At 35.1% G+C, this 21,032-nt stretch overlaps 1 protein-coding gene across 1 annotated transcript in view; it reads left to right on the top strand.

Moving 5' to 3' along the window:
- Positions 1-21,032, top strand: part of ERC2 (ELKS/RAB6-interacting/CAST family member 2) — a gene marked incomplete at both ends in the record, with an annotated part of 356,767 nt that overhangs the window by 43,401 nt on the left and 292,334 nt on the right. Inside the window, one exon of the mRNA XM_079540281.1 lies at positions 624-1,040. Coding sequence (XP_079396407.1) covers positions 624-1,040 — 417 coding nt within the window. The remainder of the gene's footprint in view (positions 1-623; positions 1,041-21,032) is intronic.

Below are 21,032 nucleotides of genomic sequence, written 5' to 3'. Positions count from 1 at the left end.
GTTTGTCTACTATTTGCAGTCTTTTTTTTTTTTTCCAGAATTCAATATTGCTTACTGTGTTGTTTTTTTTTGTTTGCTCACTAGAGATACAGTAATCCTGTTTACTAAAGCATATTCATAGCTTTAGTTGCCAAAAGAAAAAAACAAAACCAATCAAGTGCTCCCCCTTGCTCCCCACCAAGATCCCTTCAGTTACAGCGAGTGCTTTGATTCACTTTATAACTCATCTGCTGAGCTCCATGCAGGGCAGAACCACCTGTAGTCTATGAAGCAATTTAGAAAACAAGGAATACTGAGTCTTTCAACTTTGTAGACACATATTGACTGTACAAATGGATGTGTCACTGCCTTGTGTTTGGGTTCGTTGTTTTTCTTTGCTCTTCATTTTATCTGTAGCTGACCCTGTGTGTGTTGTCATTTATTTTTTCTACAAGCACTTGAAGGACATCATTATAAACGTTGTCACATGCATTTGTGATTTTTTTTTAAAAGGTCATTTAGTATACTTCCATTGTTAATGCTAATAAATTTTTATAGAAGCATACAACAAAAGTTCAATGAATCCTAATTCTACAGTCAGATCCTAAATTCTTTTTTTTCCTTTTTTTTTCTGTGTGTTGTAGCATCTGCAAATGACAATCCAGGCTCTTCAAGATGAGCTTAGAACCCAGAGAGACCTTAATCATCTTCTCCAGCAAGAAAGTGGAAACCGAGGTGCTGAGCATTTTACTATTGAGCTAACAGAGGAGAATTTTCGAAGACTTCAAGCAGAACACGATAGGCAAGCTAAAGAGCTTTTCCTGTTAAGAAAAACTCTAGAAGAAATGGAGCTAAGGATTGAAACACAAAAACAAACACTAAATGCTAGAGATGAATCAATAAAAAAGCTTCTGGAAATGTTGCAAAGTAAAGGTTTGCCCTCTAAAGGAATGGAAGATGACAATGAGAGAACTCGAAGGATGGCAGAAGCTGAATCTCAGGTTAATCATTTAGAAGTGATATTAGACCAGAAGGAGAAGGAAAACATACATCTTAGAGAGGTAAGGAAAACTCATTATTTATTTCTTTAAAGGATAACGTATTTACTGCAGGTCTGGAAATAAGTATCTGAGTGTTTTCTTTTTCTGCTTTCATTGTTTCATAGAAGAAGATGCATCTATTTTAAATCCAAATTAAATAAACAAGTGGACTAAGAAATTATGGAAGAAAAGTAATTGTGCCATTTGGGACTTACTGTCTTTGACTTTGTGTGCTTTGCATAAATTCTAGATTTTTTATATTTTGACAAATCAGTATTTAGCAAATCAAGGTGATGAGAACTGTCGAAGAGACATTTAGCACCTTTTATTGCTATAGAATAACTAGTAATAAGTACATGCTACATTTTGTTTTTATACCACTTGTGTTTAAACACTTGAAAAGTGTTTTCAAACATTTTGCCTTCTGTAGCCAGACTTTATCTAATTTATTTTCTTGTGTGGTATGCAACATAATACCACCACATTAACACACGGGAGTGATGGCTGTGCTGTGCTTTGGGAGGTTTGGCCTCAAGCCCGCATTACTTGCTGATGAATTTTGAAACTAGATTTGGGAGAAGTATGATTGAAAGAAAGTCTGCCTGGTTGTCAAGCCCGTTTGCCCTTCTTCATCCTAGCAGCCTCTGAAGCTGATGACAGGGAGATGAGACAGTGTGTCTTCCTCAGAGAGAGACCTTGTTGCTTCCTACTGAGAAAGGTGACAACTGCAGAGGTAGAGTACAAACTACTACAGTGAGGAGAATCAGGACATCCAGCTCTATTTCCTTAGAAATTCAGGAGCAGCAAAGTCTGATTGAACTACTGGTCTAGTTAACAAAAAAAACCAAACAGCCACTAATTTGCCTGATAAGTCAAAACGTGAATAAAATTAGTACAAGAACACAGGAAACTATTATAGTTCTTGGATAAGGAATAGCTATCTACATCTACAGGTTTTTGTTTTTTTTTCCTGTGGATGAACTGTTTGAGGTTTCAGCTACTTTGTTAGTAAAAAGGAATTCTGAAAACCCAGTGATAGATTTATTTTAGATTTCTTTTTCTTCCTTTTAATCTGAAATATGTATTGGGGCCTCAGTTGTATCTGGAGCCCTTCTCAATCTTGGAAACACTGGAAAATTTGCTGGGCACAATCATAGATTTAAAGATTTTTAGTGAAGATGTGGATCCTCCTGGGTCTTAGGCAAAACGTTCATTAAAAAGTGATGCCACCACTTAGTGAAGTCTGAAAGTCAGAGGATTCTGAAAGGACTTGCATAAGGAATTAATGATACTGTATTTATTGTAAGAAGAGTTGTGGGAGAAGTGCTTAAACTATCAGATGGGTTTCTGGATTAAATCTGGTTTCAGAGAAAGACAGTCTGTTTCAAACATGGATGATCTGCTGTATGTTAACTGTTTTTTGTTCTGTGATTGTGCCTCATCTATGGCATCATTATCACGTACATTTGTGATTACTAATTCAGGCACATCCTGGACATGAATAAAGCAGAAATTTGAAGAAGGTTTTTCATTTGCATAGTAGTCCAGCTCAGGAATGGCCTTCCCAGAGCAGTTAGAGAAATAAGACTAAATAGAGCATGGAAAGTAGACAAGATATTTCATAGCTCCCACTGGGTTGCTCTCAGGAGCCAGGAAAAAAAAATTGTTTATCTCTAAATTTGTATTGAGGATGAAGTAATCATCTTTCCTCTAGAACAAGTGTACAGAGGGGTTTGCTGGAGTTTCTGTTTATGGCATGCTTATGATATGCCTTGGAGACTTGTCAAAGTTTAAAATTTACTGTTTGCTGGTCAGAATCTCTGTGTCAGCTTGGGAACTATCTATCGATTTGGGGATTTTGGGTAAGAATTTCCTTCATGCTTTAAGAATCCGAAGCTTTGTGTGAAATTCCCTCTCTCCAGCTCTGCTCCTGAGGCACGCTGTTTTATGGGTTTTGATTTGTTTGCCTTTTGCTGTCTTGTGACTGGAAGTTGTCTACACAGTTTAAGGGAATATTAGAAATTCAGTATTTAATTTTATTCATTTGTTAAAAAACACTGTTCCTCTTTTGACCTTTGTGTAGTGCAGTGAGTCTTTTTCTGCTGTGCTTACTGGAATTGCTGTTACTGCATGCAGTCTTCATCCTACAAAGTACAGTTTTCCAGCCTGATAAATTAGTGTGCTGAATCTTTTGCAGTAGTCTTCTTAGTGGATTCCATTTTTCAACAAGAGGTTGCAGGTTTTCAACCTAACTGTAAATGCCATCTTTTCCCCAACTCCCCTGGGAATGCTGTGACAGTAAACCAAAACTTGGAAGCATTTTCAATCCCTCTCAGGAATGATTTAGTATTCACTCAAATTTTGTTCATTTTTACCTGTCTTTAACAAAATATTTGTTGTTACAGAATTTAAACTGAAATATTCTGATTTCTGTACTTTCACAGGTTGCAATATTGAGCTCATATTGAGTATATTCCTGAAAAACTAATATATTGTCCTCTGTAACGTAATGTTTGATCAAATCCTGAAAATGGGTTTTTTAATTAGCTTTGCTATTATTGTTCTTACAGGTTGCTATTATTACTGCATGTGAAGTATGCATGTTACCAGAAACCAGTATTCTACTGTCTTGGTTCAAATTAACATGCAGATATCCAAGAATCATGTGGAAAAGGAGAGGAAAAAAAAAGCTTTGTTTCTTTTTCTTTCCATGAATAGTTGTAGAAGTTAAAATAGTTGCCTCAGAAGATATGGAATTTCTCCAAACTGTAGATTATATTTCTTGGAGAAACTGCAAAGAAGAGAATAGAAATAGCTAACGTACCAGAGACATACAAATATGCCTCTGGAATATAAACCAGTCCATTTTTCCTTGTTTTCATATTATTATCAGATTTGGGGTGATTTGGGGATGTTAGCCACTTGCCCGTCATATACTATGCCTTTCTGCAGCTTACAGTCTAGTGCATCTTCAAACTTTTATTTCACAAAGGTGAGCTTCTAATTATGTGTTTACTCAAGTTCTCTTTGAGAGCTCTAGGAATGGCAAATTTGAGCCTTATTACATTGGAGGAAACTTCAGCTGAAGTTGGAATCCTGCTCTTCTCTTACAGGAATCGCAAAGAATGTCTGTGCTGGTGAGGTTCATTAAAACAAACTTATTGGGGAAAAAAGCTATGCAAAAAATGTGATTAAATTCCTTTCTGTGTATCACGGAATTTGTAATACAGGCAAAGAATAGATAGATTCCCAGACTTGTGGTAGTTATAGCAAAACTTTCATTAGTTTCTTATCACAAAGAAAGAAAAAATAATCGGATTAAATAGCACGAAGTGTAAGCACGTTTCAGCTTCATCTTTGAATATACAACCTACTAAGGAGAGAATATGGAGTTCCTCTCCATGGTTTCTGAGAGCATCTGTATACTCAGTTTCCCTTCATTGAGCCAGACTGAATCTTTTGTCTGTAAGAAATTCAGCTCACTGAAGTATTTTTACTAGCCTTTTCTTAAGATAGCTGGATTTTATTGTTATTTTCTGAGACAAAATGATATAGCATATGCTGGGTAAGGAAATTGTTCTTCAGGTAACAAAGTAGCCTTTTCAAATACACATACGTAAGTAGAGGGACATTCTTGGGCCTGGCAATCTTCGTTTGTACGTTAACAGGTGAAAAGAAAATCTGTCTTGAAGCCATGATGTCATACCATTGTGTCCTTATGCTCAGAAATAAGTATCCTGTATATCACAAAATATACATTTCTGTCATTAAAGATGCCTGCCTTTTAATACTTACATTGATTATCAAATGAATTTTCTAGGATTTTAAATAAACATTTTTTCTCTATAATTTTGGGAGAACTGTAGGTAATCCGGTGATTTTATCATGTGGAAATCTAGCACAGATGTTTGGTATTACTTTTTTTTAAACATAGTGACCACACATTATTTACCTTAAGTACCATTAAGTATTTTTTTATTATTGCTATTAAAAGCTTGCCTTAGGCAAAGTCCCACTAAATCTCTAGTAAAGTCAAATGTTAAAATTCCAGCAAGTATTTTATTATATATACATACGCATAGATTACACATGCCTTCTCTATATAACATACAAATTCACTAAAATGGAATCTGAGATCATATAGGATTTTATATATACATTTTAACTCTTATCTTGCATGTATTCTTAAAATAATGTTGTTGTACATGGTTTAAAGCCATGGTCTTTTCTTTCTGCACTTAGAAAGAAGAACACAGCTTTATTATAATTTAAAGTGCACTTTTAAACTTTCAAGGGTTTTTTAAAACTTGCTCTATCTTTGAACTCAGCTTGGTCAAATAACGATGGTTGATGATAGGATTTGAACTGCCATCATGAATTACTTATTGCATGTTTTTAAAGTTATTAATGGAGTAAAGTTCTTTCTTCCACTGTGAGTAGAACAGATGCCTTGCAGACTTTTGGTGTTTACTGTAAATGTCTTACACTGGAGCCAGTAGTAATTTACTAAGGAAATGCTTTATCGACACCAAACATTTCTTCCCTGTAGTTAGTTACACAGATTAACAACCATTCTAGACTGAGTGTCTTTATTAGGTTCATTAGTGCCTCTTTCCTTTTATTTCTCCTGGCTCGGCTCAAAATATTAATCTAATCAGTAGTTATAAAGACAATCATTTTCTATCAAAATATCAATAGTAACGTGTTTTTTTAGGTGACTTCTTAAGTATACAGAAGGACTTTGCAGTCACACCAGGCAAGAAAAAGTGGACAGAAGCTGATTATGTTCTAGAGAACAAATACGCTTCTAAGGTAGCCCATTCAGGTTTTGTTATTCCCCATAATATTCTTGCTGGGGTGCTTGGTTGCACTAGTTTTTAAGAGTCTGTGTGGAGGACATAAAGCTTTTTGCTGACAAATTGTTTTTTCAATTAGGACATGAAAACATCACTGCTAGTTTGGAATCTAGAATATGAAAAAAATATCAGTTTGAAATGAACATTGATATTTGAGAAGCAATTAAAGAAATTGTTCTAGAAAGAGAGAAAAATCATGAAACACAAAATTAAGAAGAGCATGAACATATTTTCTAGAACATCAGCAGTCAAAATATAATTGATATATTTGTATGTCTACTGGACTGTGTTGCCATAATATTTGCATGTCTCTGTTTTTAATACTTTTTCTCAATGCCTTTCCTAGTATTCTATGCCTCTTTTACAGATTAGGGCAATGAAGCAAAAGGTAAGCCAGTAAACTGCCCAGGTCTCCTCCTAACTTTCCATTGGACAACAATCTTTCTGTTGAGGGGGAAGATCTAGTACTCTTGTTTTGTGTTGTATTAAACCTAAACCACCAGCAACAAAACCAAACCAACACCCACCTCCTAAAAGGAAATAGTGTTTTTTATTTGCTAATTTTTTTCCTTGCATACATCTTAAACTATATATATGATAAGGTGACTTTTGTATTTATATTTTCATGGGCTCTGACAGTAATAAGGGTGAAAGAGAACTGTAGGCACTAGAATAGTATGAACTCTCCCTGATTTTCATAAAGTCAAGATGGCGTTAGATCAAACCCTTTAATGAAACAAGATTTCTAATGAAGTAAACAGATGTAAATTTCTTGTTGAAACGGTCTGACTCCTTTCTTCAGAAGGAACATACAGCCTTTTAACTACTGGAACCGGAGTTCATCTGGTCACCATTTATCCTAATTTTGTAAGAGTATTGATTCCCTCGTGAGATATTCATGGCAAAAGTTTGATATTATGTTGAGAGTATGAGCCTGATAGTCTGGTGTGATTAGGGAAATCTCAATATATTTATTGTCAAATAAGTCATTGTCAATGAAATTTGACAATGAGTGTAAATATGTCCTATTTCAGCATAAAGATTTAATTAAAACATTGATGAAGAAAGCCCTCTGTATTGTGAAAGGTGTGTCTGCCAAAATAGGGGTATATTTGAAAGTACTTAGATCCAAATACTGTTTTTTCAATGGGTCATCCCAGTGAGGTCAATGGGATTAGTTGAGTGGGTTGATTGATGGGGATCAGATTTGAAAGAATCAATTAATCTAGACTTTGGAAAAGTGCTACGTGATACAGATCAGAAGAAAGTTCAGTTATTATTGATGTTCAGTTATTATTTCTTTAAATAGTTTGTATTCCATTCTAGACATGATATTTGAAGATTTTGAACACAGTCCAAGTTCCACTGATATAATTAGAAGAAGAAAAATAACTATTAATTGACCTACAGAAAAATGTTTACTTGGTTTTCTGCTGCTGTTCTTGGTAGTTGCAAACAGGTTCTTCTTAAAGGTGTGTCACTGAGTTCTGTTTAAAATCCTACTCTACTGAAAAAAATTCTTATGCTCTTGTATTTTGGCAATCTGATTCTGAATTCACTTCACATGAGTGGGGTTAGCTCTAGCTAAAGTGAAAGGTCATCTTAGGGAAGGGAATGTGCTTTGCATGCTTTCCTTTAAATATTTGCAATTGCAAAATGCATTATTTTCATCTGTTTATAAGTAATTAACAATTATATATTTCTTTGGTCACATTGCTTTAATCAGCTTTGATTCTTGACAGCTTTTATCTTCTTGAGTATAAATTTATTTACAGAAATGTCGATCTTAGTTTTTTTTATAATGTATTTTTCTTTGGCTCAGTATTTAACACAAAAATCCACATTGGAAAACCTTCCAAAGGTTATATATTGAGAGGATGATAGCTTTCCATCAAATCAATTACTTCTCTACTTGCTCTTTCATTATTCACCTGACTGTTCATAGGGTTCAATAACAAGATAATTTGTGTTACGATTTCCTAAAAAAACTAAACATTCCTAAATATTCACGATAGTCCAAGAGTAAAGAATGTATGTTTTTATTTGCTTGAATTTTTAAAGTTCTCTCCTTCCAGTTAGCGGTTTTATATGACTGCAGATCTTAAAGCTTGGGAGGCAGGGAGTAATGCATGGACTGGTTTTTGTATTGGTTTCTGATTCTGTCTTCATACTCTTTTCAAGATTCTTGTGTAAACTATCCATCAAAATAATGCAGTTTCTGTAAAAAACAAAGCTATGAAATATTATCCCCTGGGTAGTCCTAACGTTGGTGTTTAGAATTACAATGGGAAAATGATAGGCCTGATCTCATTAAAACCCCAGTGCAGCAATATGCATGCAGTATGCTTATGAGTAGTGCCAGGGAGCGTTGTGTAAAACAGTACAGCATCAGGACCTGTGCTAGTCAACCAGCCCAGTTTTCCTCCCCTTGTTGCAAACCATTCTCCATCATACAGCCTCCTAGGAGTAACTGGGATAATTCAGTTCTATCTATACTTCATTATGGCAATGTTAAATGCAGTGTATTTCCTTACTACCCCACATGTGTCCCGGACACCACAAGTTCAGTTCCATACGCCTCAATTTTTCTCTGAAGTAGTCAGACTTCTGCAGATGTGCATTTTCATGCATATGCACTGTGAGGTTTATAATGATACAGATTTCCCACTACACAAAAATACATCAGCATTGGAGTTCACTGAGTTCTTAATTAAACTTGTCGTTTACAAAGCATCCTATGAGTTACTGTGATCTTCAGGTAAGCTGCAGTAATCTGCAGCAAGATGAGCCCGATATGGATGAAAAGCTTTGTCACTCTACAGTTTCAAATGTAAGATCTCTAAAAAGAAAGGAAAATTATTTATTGGAGAACGAGCCTGTGCTTGACTCCATCTGTTCACATTATTCACATAAGGCATGTTGACTTATTTTAGACACTGGATGGCACTCTTGAACGAGGATTGGATTTTATTTTCTTTCATCCCTTTCGCAGATGATCGTGCCCGATCTATTTGTCACAGCTCAGTTTACAGTGATGGGATGAATTAAGAAGAGGAATACCTTCATTTACAGCCAATAGTAAGACATAGGAATTGTATTCAGTCTGTAGAAGGACTGCAGTTTAGAACAGCTGCAGCAAAGAATCAAAGCAAGTAGAGAGCTTAATTGCATTTCTTGCTCTACAGAACAAGTAAAATCAGGAATGGTATCTGAATATATTAGTGGAATTCAGCCCGTTTTTTAGTCAAAGTTGCAATTTAGTTCAATTTTTAAAAATAAAAGAGGAAGCTAAGATGGCATCTTCCTCTTTGAATAGAATTCCACTCTGTTAAGTGTTCTCCCTTACGTTGGCTGCAGAAAAGTCTTTACACTATCATAATGTGACTGGAACCTGGCAGGTGGACAGAGGAGAATATCACAAGTCACGTTTTGTGCTCTGCTGCATTTTGAGAAAGACTGATAATCTTTAGTTTACTCAGGAGCTTTTCTGTTTGCGTAGTGGCTTGGTATGTGTAGCCCTTTGGAAGAAGCCAAGGCAACACACACACAGTGCACAGCTTGATGTAGTTGGGATCTTCTGACATGAAGCCCTACCTGTAGATGTAGCTGCCATGAATATATATATGAAATTCTTTCTATAATACTTCGTTAGATAAAATAAAGAAGCATTAGATGGGAAGGTTATCAAAATGTTACTTGGGTAACATTTTGCAACAGGATTTTTAAAAAGCTAATTTACTATTCTGTTACAAACAATAAATCTAGATCTAAATGATAAAATTGGAGTTTCGAAATACATCTCTTAATTTTTTCAGTACTTGAGCTTGCATTTAGTAGGAGCTGACAAACGTGACGCCTGGTGGTGCAGACATGAGATGCTACTCTCTGAGAGAAAATCAGGACAGCTTGTTGTGCTCTGCGGCTATAGTGATTTGCTCTGTTTAAGTTGGTGGTGAACAAAGTAATAAGGCAGCCATTTATAGCGGTATTGAAAAGATGACTAGGGGTTGCAAATGTATCTTTTTTGAAAGAAAAGCAAATTTCTGGAAATTCTTATCATCCTTTATTGCAAAATACGTTTTAACTTTTATTAACTCTTCAAATATACAGGTGAATTATTATTATTCTGAATCTTAGAAGGCATCTTAGAAATTTTTAGAAAGATCTTATATCCAGGCAGTGCTGAATTGAGGCAGTGTGTCTCACAGCTTGAGGCACTGTTGTGACACAGGGTAGCCTCATGACATCAGCATTCCTTCCTTTGAAATGGTGTGTGTCACGATTCAAAGGAACAGTTTTTTCAGTGAAAAAAGAGATCATAAGATTGCATCATAGGACTGCTAGGATACATGTTCTTCCTGATTAACTTACTTCCTAAATACATATGCTTCAACTTTTCCCAATTTACTTTTTATAAGTAATTATTGAAGCATTGTAGAGATGAAAGCACCTAATATACTGCCTGCTCAGCTGTCAGACGTCCATTTGGGTGAAGAATTACAGTATGCTTTGGAATTACTGCACTAATAATTCCTTATGAAGTAGGAGAACTAGATCTTATTCTGGTTTTGCATGGAGGATGCCTGAGGAGGCTTTTGTAGGCTGAACAATACAATAAAAAAGGGTGAAGGAACCAGTGTTTGGCAGTGCTTTCCAATTTTGTAATGCAGTTGCACACACACCACAAACCAGTTCTTCATTTTGAGAGCTCTCTCAGGAGATTTCTCTCACAAAGGAAGTGGAATCAGTATTTTGTTTAAAAGTGTACCATCAGAGCACAGGGAGAAGCATTTTTATTGCAATTGCTTCGTTATTCCCAAGTTGGTCGGTTTCAGAGCATTGATTGACTGAACACCTGCACATGTTTGATTCAGAACAATCAGTTTGTTCTAAATTATTCCTGACTTGCTTGGAGAGAGTCATTTTCAGCTCTCAACTTGAAAAGGGCATATTTTCACATAGGAGTACATCTGGCAGACAAAAGATTTTCTACTGATAACAAATCTCAGAAACCATTATCAATATAATGTTACCCTTTAGCCTCTCAACAGTACTGTGAGTATTTACAGTGGTCTTGGCAGTGCTTACATCCATCTGCATCATTAAGGCACAGGATGGCTGGCCAGAAAAATGGAAATCTTACTGAGAGTTTGGAAACAGATAAACATGCTCCCACTTGGTCTGTTTTGCTTAACAGTCTTCCTCACTTGTACATCTTTCTCAAAAAAGGTTTTAACACCAACTCAGTTGATAGAATTTATGAAAACAATAGAGACTGCAGGATGGTAAGACAGAACTTACTCCTGGAGGGATTCCAAATTAGGGCTACTTTGCTCACTTGTTTCCATTGAGCCCTTCAGCATGAGATGTTGGAAATCTGATGTCACCTGCAAGCTTGGTCTTTAGCTTATTAACTCTTTCTTCAGAATGGTTTGTATTCCAGCAAAGTCTAAAAGTAATGAATTTAATCTCCAGAACACCTGGATATTTTTTTTTTTCCTGATGAAAAAATGCACAAATTGGTACTTGTACAAAGCCTTCTCCTTTTACTCCATGGCTTACAAATAATGAATATTTTATTAGTAAACTGTATATTCCTAATGTGTGAATGCATGGTTGTTGAGCCTTACAGGAAATTTAGCTTTAATTTAACACTGTGGTGCTTTAAATAATGTAAAATATATTTCAGTGTTTCCTTACAATCTCCTCTTAGTAGAATCTCTGTGCAGTATGACAGTCTTAAACTGCATAAGTAAAGACTGTAATTGTGAATGGTAGCAAGCAAGGTTTGGGACTGGTAAGTACATCATTATGTTATTGCAATAGTGAATGTTACCAGTTATTTAAAATATACTTAACAGGCTTGGCAGAAATTCTCCAGGGATGCCAAACTGAAAGACTAACTTGATACATTTGGTTGGCCACTTGTAGGGGTTACCTAACAATGGATTCATTGCAGTCAAGAATATGGAAGAGTTCTTGAGTCTGTGACTGGTCAGAGATCTCAAGGGATGGTTTTCTGAGTCAGAGCTCAGGTTAAGTAGTACATGCATTCCTATCAATGCACTTTTTGTAGTCAGAGCAGCGTTTCAGCCAGCATCTCCTGAATTTTGCATGTCCTTTGGACTTCCACAGCTGTTTCAGTTGGCTTTAGAGGCAATGTTCAGTAATTCTTTTAAATCAGATTTCTTGTCTCTATAGGAGAGATCCATTTTATGCTTTAGTCTTTTCTCCTTATATTTAACTGTGTGATTTTGGATTGATGTTTACTATAGAGAAATCACATTTAGTCATTTGTATGAAGATGAAGGAATCTACAAAGAAAGCTTATGTCAGTAGAAAAGGTTTCTGTACATGATTTGAACAATTACATTTGCCATTGTGACAGCTAAATATATTTGGCCATGTTCCCTCCAGGTAAAAAATTATTTATTATTAACTTGGCAGTCATTAGTGTTTTAGTTCTGCAGCAGACTGCCGCACCTTGGGGCTGCAGCAGGTCACAGTTAAATTTATGAAAGAGCTGAGAGACTTCTATTTCCACAAGAACAACCCTCTCCTTCCCACCCCCCCTTCACTGGCTAATACTGAAGTTCTAATGTGTTGGAGTCTTTCTTTGCCATCCACTTTGAAAGTGGAATTCCTGCTGCAGTAACAGCATCCAGTGGTGGCAAGGTGAAAGGCTGGAGACCTTTTGTGTCAGCGTCCTTTTGCTCCATTCTGGTATTCTATTGCCTTTACTACATTTCATATTGAGGTGATCTTAATGAACGTACTCAATTTTTTTTTTTTTTTTTTCCCGAGGTTGTTTCAGAAATTCACACTTAATCAGGCTGTGCACTAACCCATATTCCTCCTGACACATTCCTATTACAAAGAAATGATATGGTGCTTAGTTATTGGATGAAATTTGTTATTTGAAGGTTGAAGTCCTTTTTCCCTGAGCTCTTAGTGTTGTGGAGCCATAGAAACTTGACTCTCTCTGTGTGTATAAGGCTTTGCTATTAGTGATTGGGCTCTAATCACTTAAAAAACTTAAAATAGAAGTTAAAAACTTCTATTTCCAAAAGTGTTTCCCATGTGCTTCTTGGGGTGCTCTCACAAGGGCATACAACTGAGAAAGCAAAGCTTTGTCTTCTGATTTTTGTCCAGACACATTATCCCGATAGGAATTCTAGTTGCTGTCCTCCCTCCATTGTCATTTCCATGGTCATCTGTACTCTGAGCAAAGAAAGAGCAGCAGTAGGTCATGCCTTGTTCTTGCATCTGTTGCAAGATGTAGCAAATGCAGCTAGAATGGGTACGCAATATAAATCATAGCTGTGGCAGATCTGTGAAGCTCAGAGTAACCTTGTGAGTCCTACTTTACACCTAAAATATTGATATTCTTCTAATTTTTTTTTTAGCAGAATGTCCTCGGATATATTTTGAATAGCTAAATATTCTCTACTGTAAGTATTAAGTATGCAATGCCTTGCAGTAGCATTACAACTGAGCTGCTATCAGTTGGTAACTAATATTCTTAAAAAAATGCTATATATAGTGCTTACATTTTTTAATATTAAAAATGACTAATTAAAAATGACTATTAAAGAGTGACTAACTCTATCTTTAAAAGTACTTATTAATAATTCTGAGAAGATGATAATTCTGAGAAGATGATAATACCTGAGCAGTGAAATTTGTTTGAATTGAAAGGGAAAAATGAGATTTTTTTTGTGTGTTTTATTGTGCTGGGTTTTTTTTAAATCTCTAGGGTACCTCTTTGATACTCAGAAATAAAAGTAAATATAAAAGTCTGTTTTGCAGTAATGATGCCTTTTGCTTGTCTTCAGAGCTCCATGTGTCTGAATTGTCTCTTCCAGCCTTCATGATCTGAAGCTCTGCATGTGTTGATTCCTGGCGCAAAAGAAAAAAATAATTAGAAATTGATACTTTGAAGGACAGACAATGCATGCAAATAGCTTGTTGGAACTCCGCATATTCTCTTATAGAATGCCTTGTCAGCTCTGGGGATATACTTAAAGTGTATTTTTTCCAACACATTATTGAGTGAACAATCTACCAAAATCTCACTAGCAACAGCAAATCTTTGTGAAAGTTTTGCACAAAACAGACGTTCTTACCTGTATTATTTATTGGTATTACTAAAAGAATGATTTATGTATTTTGTTAGGTGACAATGGAATCTGTAGTGAGATTGTTTCACAGTGATAAAACTGCAAATTAATATCAACTTTAAATTAATGTCAAAATTATTAAGTGAGAGATATTTTGTATTTCTTTTTGCTAGTAAGTTCCTTAAGGATGCAAGTCTTGGATGAAGTCTCTCACCTATTCTGTATAACAGCAAGGGTTAAAAACAAAAGCAAAACCATAGCTGAGTTACTGGATGACACTGGAGGAAGGAATGAAAATAGTGAGGTTTCATTAATTTTTCATAATTGCCAGCACTGTAGGAGATATCTGGAAGTAGTAACTCGCTTTTCTTGAAAACGCCATTCAAAAGCTTTTTTAGATGCCATTATACTAAAATAGGCAAGCAGAAAATGTTTGTGCCTGTATAGAATCTGTTAATCTTGTCTTATTTACCTCACTGACAAATCAGTTCTGACTTTGTAAACTTTTATGAACAAGTAATTCTGTAACTTTACAATGCTGGAAAGTTCTGTCCAGTGTGTTGTAATTTTTCCTACATAATAGCGCTGAAGCAAATGATGGTTTAAAACTTTAGTTATTATTTTTTTAACACAGACAACAGCACAACCTATGATTTAAATCTTGGTGGATCGTCTGTAAATGTAGTGCTTCTTAATGATGAAAAAAATGAGAAGAATAGAAATAGAAAAGGCAAAAAATATCTGAGGTTATCAGAAAAGTCTTTACTACAGTATGGAGAGTGGCATGTGAAAAATATGAGTTTTTGACTGACTCCTAGGCTGTATTGACGTTAGGAAATAGTAATGCATAACAGGAAAAGATTCAAGGGGATACTTGTATTTTGAGGGCTGAGGTTTCTTGCTGATTGTGACACAGCTTTTACCCACAGTGTTGACCCAGTTATTTCAGGCGGAGCACTCGCAAATTCCTGCTTCTGTGCTTCTGCTATTTCTGGGTTATCTTCCATTTGAACCTAAGAATTTTGTAAAAGCTAAGTGTTTCGAATCACAAATGAGGTCAGTGGAAGCCTCAGGTAATCTACTCAAAATAAAGAAAAATAATCATCCAGTCATTTGGGCTCCTCACAAATTTGCACGTTGAGATGCAAACTGAACAGTTCATGAATGTGAATGCTGTAAAATCAGACCTGTGGAGTCAGAACATCTTTCATTAGGAATATGGAAAGGATTATTCTGAAATAGCCACGTAAATAGTAGAGAATACATATGTAACTTTCTGCTGTAAAGTTCAAAGTTTATATTGATTAAATTAAAAAAGTAACCAAATATTAGAGGCTTGTTCATTAACAAAGTTAATGTCATTTTAATGTCATTTTTTAATGTCATTTTTGAGAGTGAAATGTAAAGATCAAGATTAGAAAGTTTTAATCCTTAATGTATTTTAGATACATTGTGCTAAAGATAACATGATGGCTTTATAGAACTATTTTTGTAGTCCATTAGGCTGTAGTGTTGCTCTTTCATAATTCCTATTACCACCATAGATTGTTTAGCTCATGAACACCACGTTTAGTCAATAAACAAACATCCAGATTATGTGGCAAGTTCATTTTCCAGATGTTTTGGAAAAATCTAATTAGATGAGATAATGTCGTGTTACAGTATTGCAAAAGCTAAGGTATAAAATACATTCACTTGTAACCTGAGTGCTGCTCAGACTGCTTTCTATTAAGTGTTTTCTGTTAGAAATTACTTGTACTAAAAATGCAGCAGTGCTTTCTAATGAAGGAAGACCTGTTGAATGACGTTATTACAATTTTACTTGAAAAAAATTAATTTCATAACTTAAAATATTCGAGGATTTGATATCATGTAGTATTACCAGTGCAGTGGTAGAACAGATATTTGGCAGGTTTTGCTTATTGTCTTTGTTTAGGCTTTGCTGGTGTTTCAGGACATTGGAACTGAATAGAATATGGTAAATGCAGAATTTTAAACCCATTCTGGTTTTAGTGTGTTAGTGTGGGGTGGATAAGGCAAGGTGTAGGGGAGTCTTTTTGAGGCAGTTTGGTATGGAACGTGCACAGCGTCAGTTGTCCCTTTGCAGGGTGTTAGGGGAGCAAACCACATCCCACCTTTGTTTTGGATTGGTGGCTTTCTTTAGAGTTAATCTTGCGGGATAATAAATACAATTTGAGAAAATAATTTTAGAAAGTAAAGACAGCGCAAGATGTGTTCAGGGCCTGGATTTTTCTCATCGAAGTGCAGCATTTATGCTTAGAGATATGTAGATAGACAGAGTTGCTACTTGTAACAATATTGACTTCCTGAGTATGTCCAATACACATTCTTTTGTAAATTTATTTTCATTATAAATATTTTTATAATCTCTTTGTTATCAGATGTTTTATGAAGAAGGATATCTTCTTGCATTAAAAGGAAAAGATAATTGAGCCTGCAGAAAAATAAATACGTAATCCAGGTTTACTCAGTAGATGTGAACAACGTTACCAGCCCCATCTCATACACTGTTTTTACAACTAGAATCTCATGATTTTCCTTCATATTTCTATGTAGATCACGTAGTTTTATTTCCTGTATTTCTAACTTACTGTAAATGTTATATAATCTGTAATTGGACATGTGGTCTGTATGAGGAAATGTAGTTTTAAAAAATAATTGTTCTTCCTGGAACTTTTGAGGATCTCTTTTCTTGTTTGTAAGCAAACAAATTTGTAATTTTAATGAATGATACACCATTTTGTGGTATTGCTGCTGAATGTATTGCAGTTGTGAGAGGACATGTATGTGGGATGAGCTTTCTACTCTCTTCTGTCTCTCCTGAGTACAGCAAATTCACTGTTTATTTCTTGACTGCTTCTTCTATAAAGCTGCCTTTCATTTAGCTTTGAGCTCAGCTGGCTGATACCAAGCAGACTGACACCCGCATATGTATAAGATACAGGTGTCTGCTCTCTACATCTTACACCGTTCTTGCAGCTTACAAGAAATTAATTCATCAATAGATGGCAAAAATAGGAGATGCCTCATTCTGATTGAGCTTTTGACTATGGTGCTGCTCATTACACACTTGCACTTTGCACTTTGCACACTACAAACTTGTGTGCACTTTGCACACTACAACCTTTACAATTTTTTTTTTTACAAAATTTTTTTTTTTACAAAAAAAAAAAAACTACAAACTTTACAAATGCTAAAGAACTTTATGGTGTAGAACTCTCAGAAGCAAGCAATTGATAAATTGATTATATGCAAATCTCATATCATTTGCAAGGAAAAAAAAAAATTGTCATGGTTCAGTAAACCTTTAGGTTTTAGTCTCCAAAGCTCTACATAAATAGCAAATGCATTTTTCATAGCAGTTCAGGGTATTCCAGAATCACTAGAGTGAAAACTCACTAACTTCCCCTATAGCTTTACAGAAGTTCTGTATTTATGGCAATGTCATATTTACCAGAGGAATATTTGAAGATTGGATTAAAAATAATCTAATTTTTTGTGCTAATGTTTTTATAATGATGTAATAAATTTAGTCTCTGAGGAAATTAGAGTAACATTCATAGAGGAAGACTGTTTTTAGTCATGTTTAAAGTGATTGTCCTTCATCCATTGTCCGTAATTCTAATGCTTCTCCGGAAAACAGGTACATGCAAGTTCCTGAGAAGTGAACAGCATTTGTGTTCTTCTTCAAAGATACAGGAGAAAGATAATTATTGGCAGTGATGATGATGTAAGAGCTGGAACTGTGCCTCCTGACGAATGTAGAAACTTCTGTATCTTCTATGCATTCCAGTGGATCTGGACTCTTTTCTGTTGAGAGAAATTTCATTGGAAAAGGTGAAATATGCTGTCCATCACTCTGGGGTGTTCTTTTGGGAGAAGAGAAGCATAATTTTCAATTGTAGAGGAATTAGTGTGTCAGTCTTTCAGCTACTTCAGTATGGAAGGAGTGAGTGTCCTGTGCTCCTTTTTTTTAACATCTTTATTAAACTGAGGATCATCAGGAAGACTGCAAATGCTCTGTAGCTTGGAAAGGTCTTAATTTTGAGCAAGGCAGTGAATATGTGGTAGAATAGGGGCACTTTTGAGTGCGTGCAGAAGCTGAATGATAGAAGTCCATAGTACCTACAAAGGCTGTTGTACGAAGCATTTCATGTAAATGTGTTGTTTCTGAGTACCTATACTAATAAATTACTTCAGTCTTGCTTTGCAAATGTCAACATCATGTTCTCCTTTCCTTTTTCAAGAGAAGTGATCTGCCAGGTTGAAATAGAGGAAAGTTGCCATTGTAGGATAATAATCCTGCTTTCGTGCTTGGACCTAAAAACTTTATTGCAGATATTTTCTGGAATTGAATATTATGATTTAGGTTTTCAAAGCAGTATATAGAAGATAATGCTGTGTAGCGCTCCTCTGTTGCAATAGTTTTTCTCTGCATAACCTCCATAGATTTCTTTAATTATTTCATCCCTCTTCCCACCTTCTGTCTATGAAAATATTCAGGTCATTTTGTTCAAATTGAATTTTTCAGATTTTGAAGAACCATAGGATTGTGAGCAGGAAGAAAAGCTTGAGAAGTTACTTGTAGTTTTTGTGCTATCAGCTTGTTTGCTTTCTCCATCTACTGCTGCTGTGTACGAGCTGTTCTCCCTTTGGTACTTAGTCCTCTCGTTGGGGCATGTCTTTTATTGCTCAACCTTGAAAGATCAGGTCTACAGTCAAACACCTTGATCCCTGTTTTTTTGACCCTAAATAGAAAATCTAATATTATAAGCACTGAGCTTGTTTTCTCTTTAGCTGATATCTGTAGATATATATATATGTATTTAAATTAAATGTCTAAAGGCAAATAATGATTAACAACCAAATATTATATTGTATGAACAATGTAAAAATAAACCAGACATTCTATAATTATTAAAAAAAAAAACAAACAAACAGCCCATAACACTAAACAAAAAATCCAAAACCAACCATCAACATCCAAGCAAACAAAGGAGAAATTTCGAGGTAATAGAGTTTCTAAGTATGGTTTATTATAAATCATTACAAACCAATTGTTAACTGTCAGATAGACTATGATAATCAGAAGAATGTTCAAGACTGATTTTGAAAGCTGTTCTACTGTAAACCAAATTTGTAGCATCAATATGCTTAAAATAGGAGAGGTTTTGAGATTCAGAACTTATTTCTGAAGGTAGGAAAAGGAACCAACATCTTAAGTATAACTTTGGACGTCATTCTGCTTTGCTCTTAGCAAAAAAATATCTTTAACTTGGTGACTTTTCATTCAGTGAAACAGTCCTTGATTAATAAAGCAAACAAACATAGAAATCTGTACTTATTCTGTATGGAGGGATGATTTTGCATGCATACAGCAACCACAGATGCAGAGATCATCAGGGTGTAGCAGAAGAACTAAAGGGGCCTCCACGGTGGCCCGCTTCTTCAGTGAACACAGGGTACTGCTCATGACTGCAGCCACAGATGTCCTGCAAGCTTTTCTGTGGTAAGTTTACTACAGTGAAAGACTTATTTGTCAATTGCTCTCATTTATTTTTTTTATCACAGAATCAACGTTTTGTGCATGTATTTTAGAATCATCTTATTTTTCTAATTTTTCAAATAAATTGATCATATTTCAGTTTCTCTGGTTATCTTTTTTAATATTTTTTTTTAAGGAATTGGATTATGATACAAGCCACACATCAATTTAGGGATCTTTTTTACCTTTTTTGTGTTGCAGGCACTTGTGATCTGGTAGGAGGTGTCTTCGTAAGAGAAGAATCAAAAAAAGAAACAGATGATTTGAGTTGAAAGACTAAATTGAGGCAGGTAATGAAATTCCTTGACTCGTACTTCTTCCCATTTGATGTATGAACTATATAGTAGCTGTGTCTTAGAATGCTGCACAATAAGTATGAGTGCAGAATCTTTTTACGTAATGATTTTGTTAAGAAAAAAAAAATTGAAGCATTGTTGTGCCGTTCTTTTTTTTTTAGATCACACCAGAGGTGAAATCATCCGATGTACTTCTGGTTTCCTCTGTGGAAGATACGAAGATCAGAAGAAGCCTTCTTGAAAAGGATTATTCTGCAATCATTTTTGCTTTAGAAATACTTTCTCATGCTGTAAACTGTTTTAAATAAATTGCTATCACCCAAAAGTGCACAGAGCTTTCAATTATCATATATAGACCTGTCATTATTTTTAAATATGTTTTTATTACAAATGCAAGGAATCTTTGGTGTTAAGATTTTCTGGAAGTGATATATACCCTTCCAAAATTTTGCTAACAGAGATGTGGTATGGAGGAAGTGCACGTATGAGACCTAATTTTTAAAGACATTTTATTTCTGGTACGTTTTGCTATAGAATAGGAACTTTGTATCCTTTTTCTATTTATTGCCTCTAAATGTAGTCGAAGTTTATGTGTTGCCTTGTGGTATACCTTCTTCTGTTCTAGTATGCTTAACAGACTTATGATTTCATTTGCAGTGACTTTACATTAGAATGATGTCATTGATTAGTATTACACTTGACTTAGACTGATGTAAACAAGGAAATAGTTAAGCCATTGGTTCACAGAGACCTGCTGACCACTGAAGTTTAGTCTTGAAATTCAGTCTTCTGAAAAATGGCACAAAACAATATCTGAATAGAAAATTAGTAATATGTGCGAGGGGAGCTTTTAGCATGCTGAGATGTGGACTATGGATCTGTTACTGATGAGCTTTCTGTTAGGCAGGATTTGATGCTAAGAATTTTAGACATTTGCAGGTTAAGTCTATCAACTGGCAGGATATGTAAAGAAGTGATTTTAGAAATGAAAGTTATGTGATAAGATGTAAGGACCTAGAAAATCTGCTAGATTCTACTAGACGAGTCTATGGAGAGCTGCAAATATCTAGATAGTATTTAACCATGAAGGAATAAAACAAGTGAACTACAAAATAAATTGTTTCTGTAATGTTATCAGAGTTATGCAGTTGGCAAGTTTCTACCAGGTAAATTTT

This window comes from Tetrao urogallus (genome assembly GCF_951394365.1).
Source record: "Tetrao urogallus genome assembly, chromosome: 10".
Lineage (NCBI taxonomy): Eukaryota > Metazoa > Chordata > Aves > Galliformes > Phasianidae > Tetrao > Tetrao urogallus.
The sequence above is the reverse complement of the archived record's forward strand: the minus strand, read 5'-3'. Positions and strand labels throughout refer to the sequence as shown.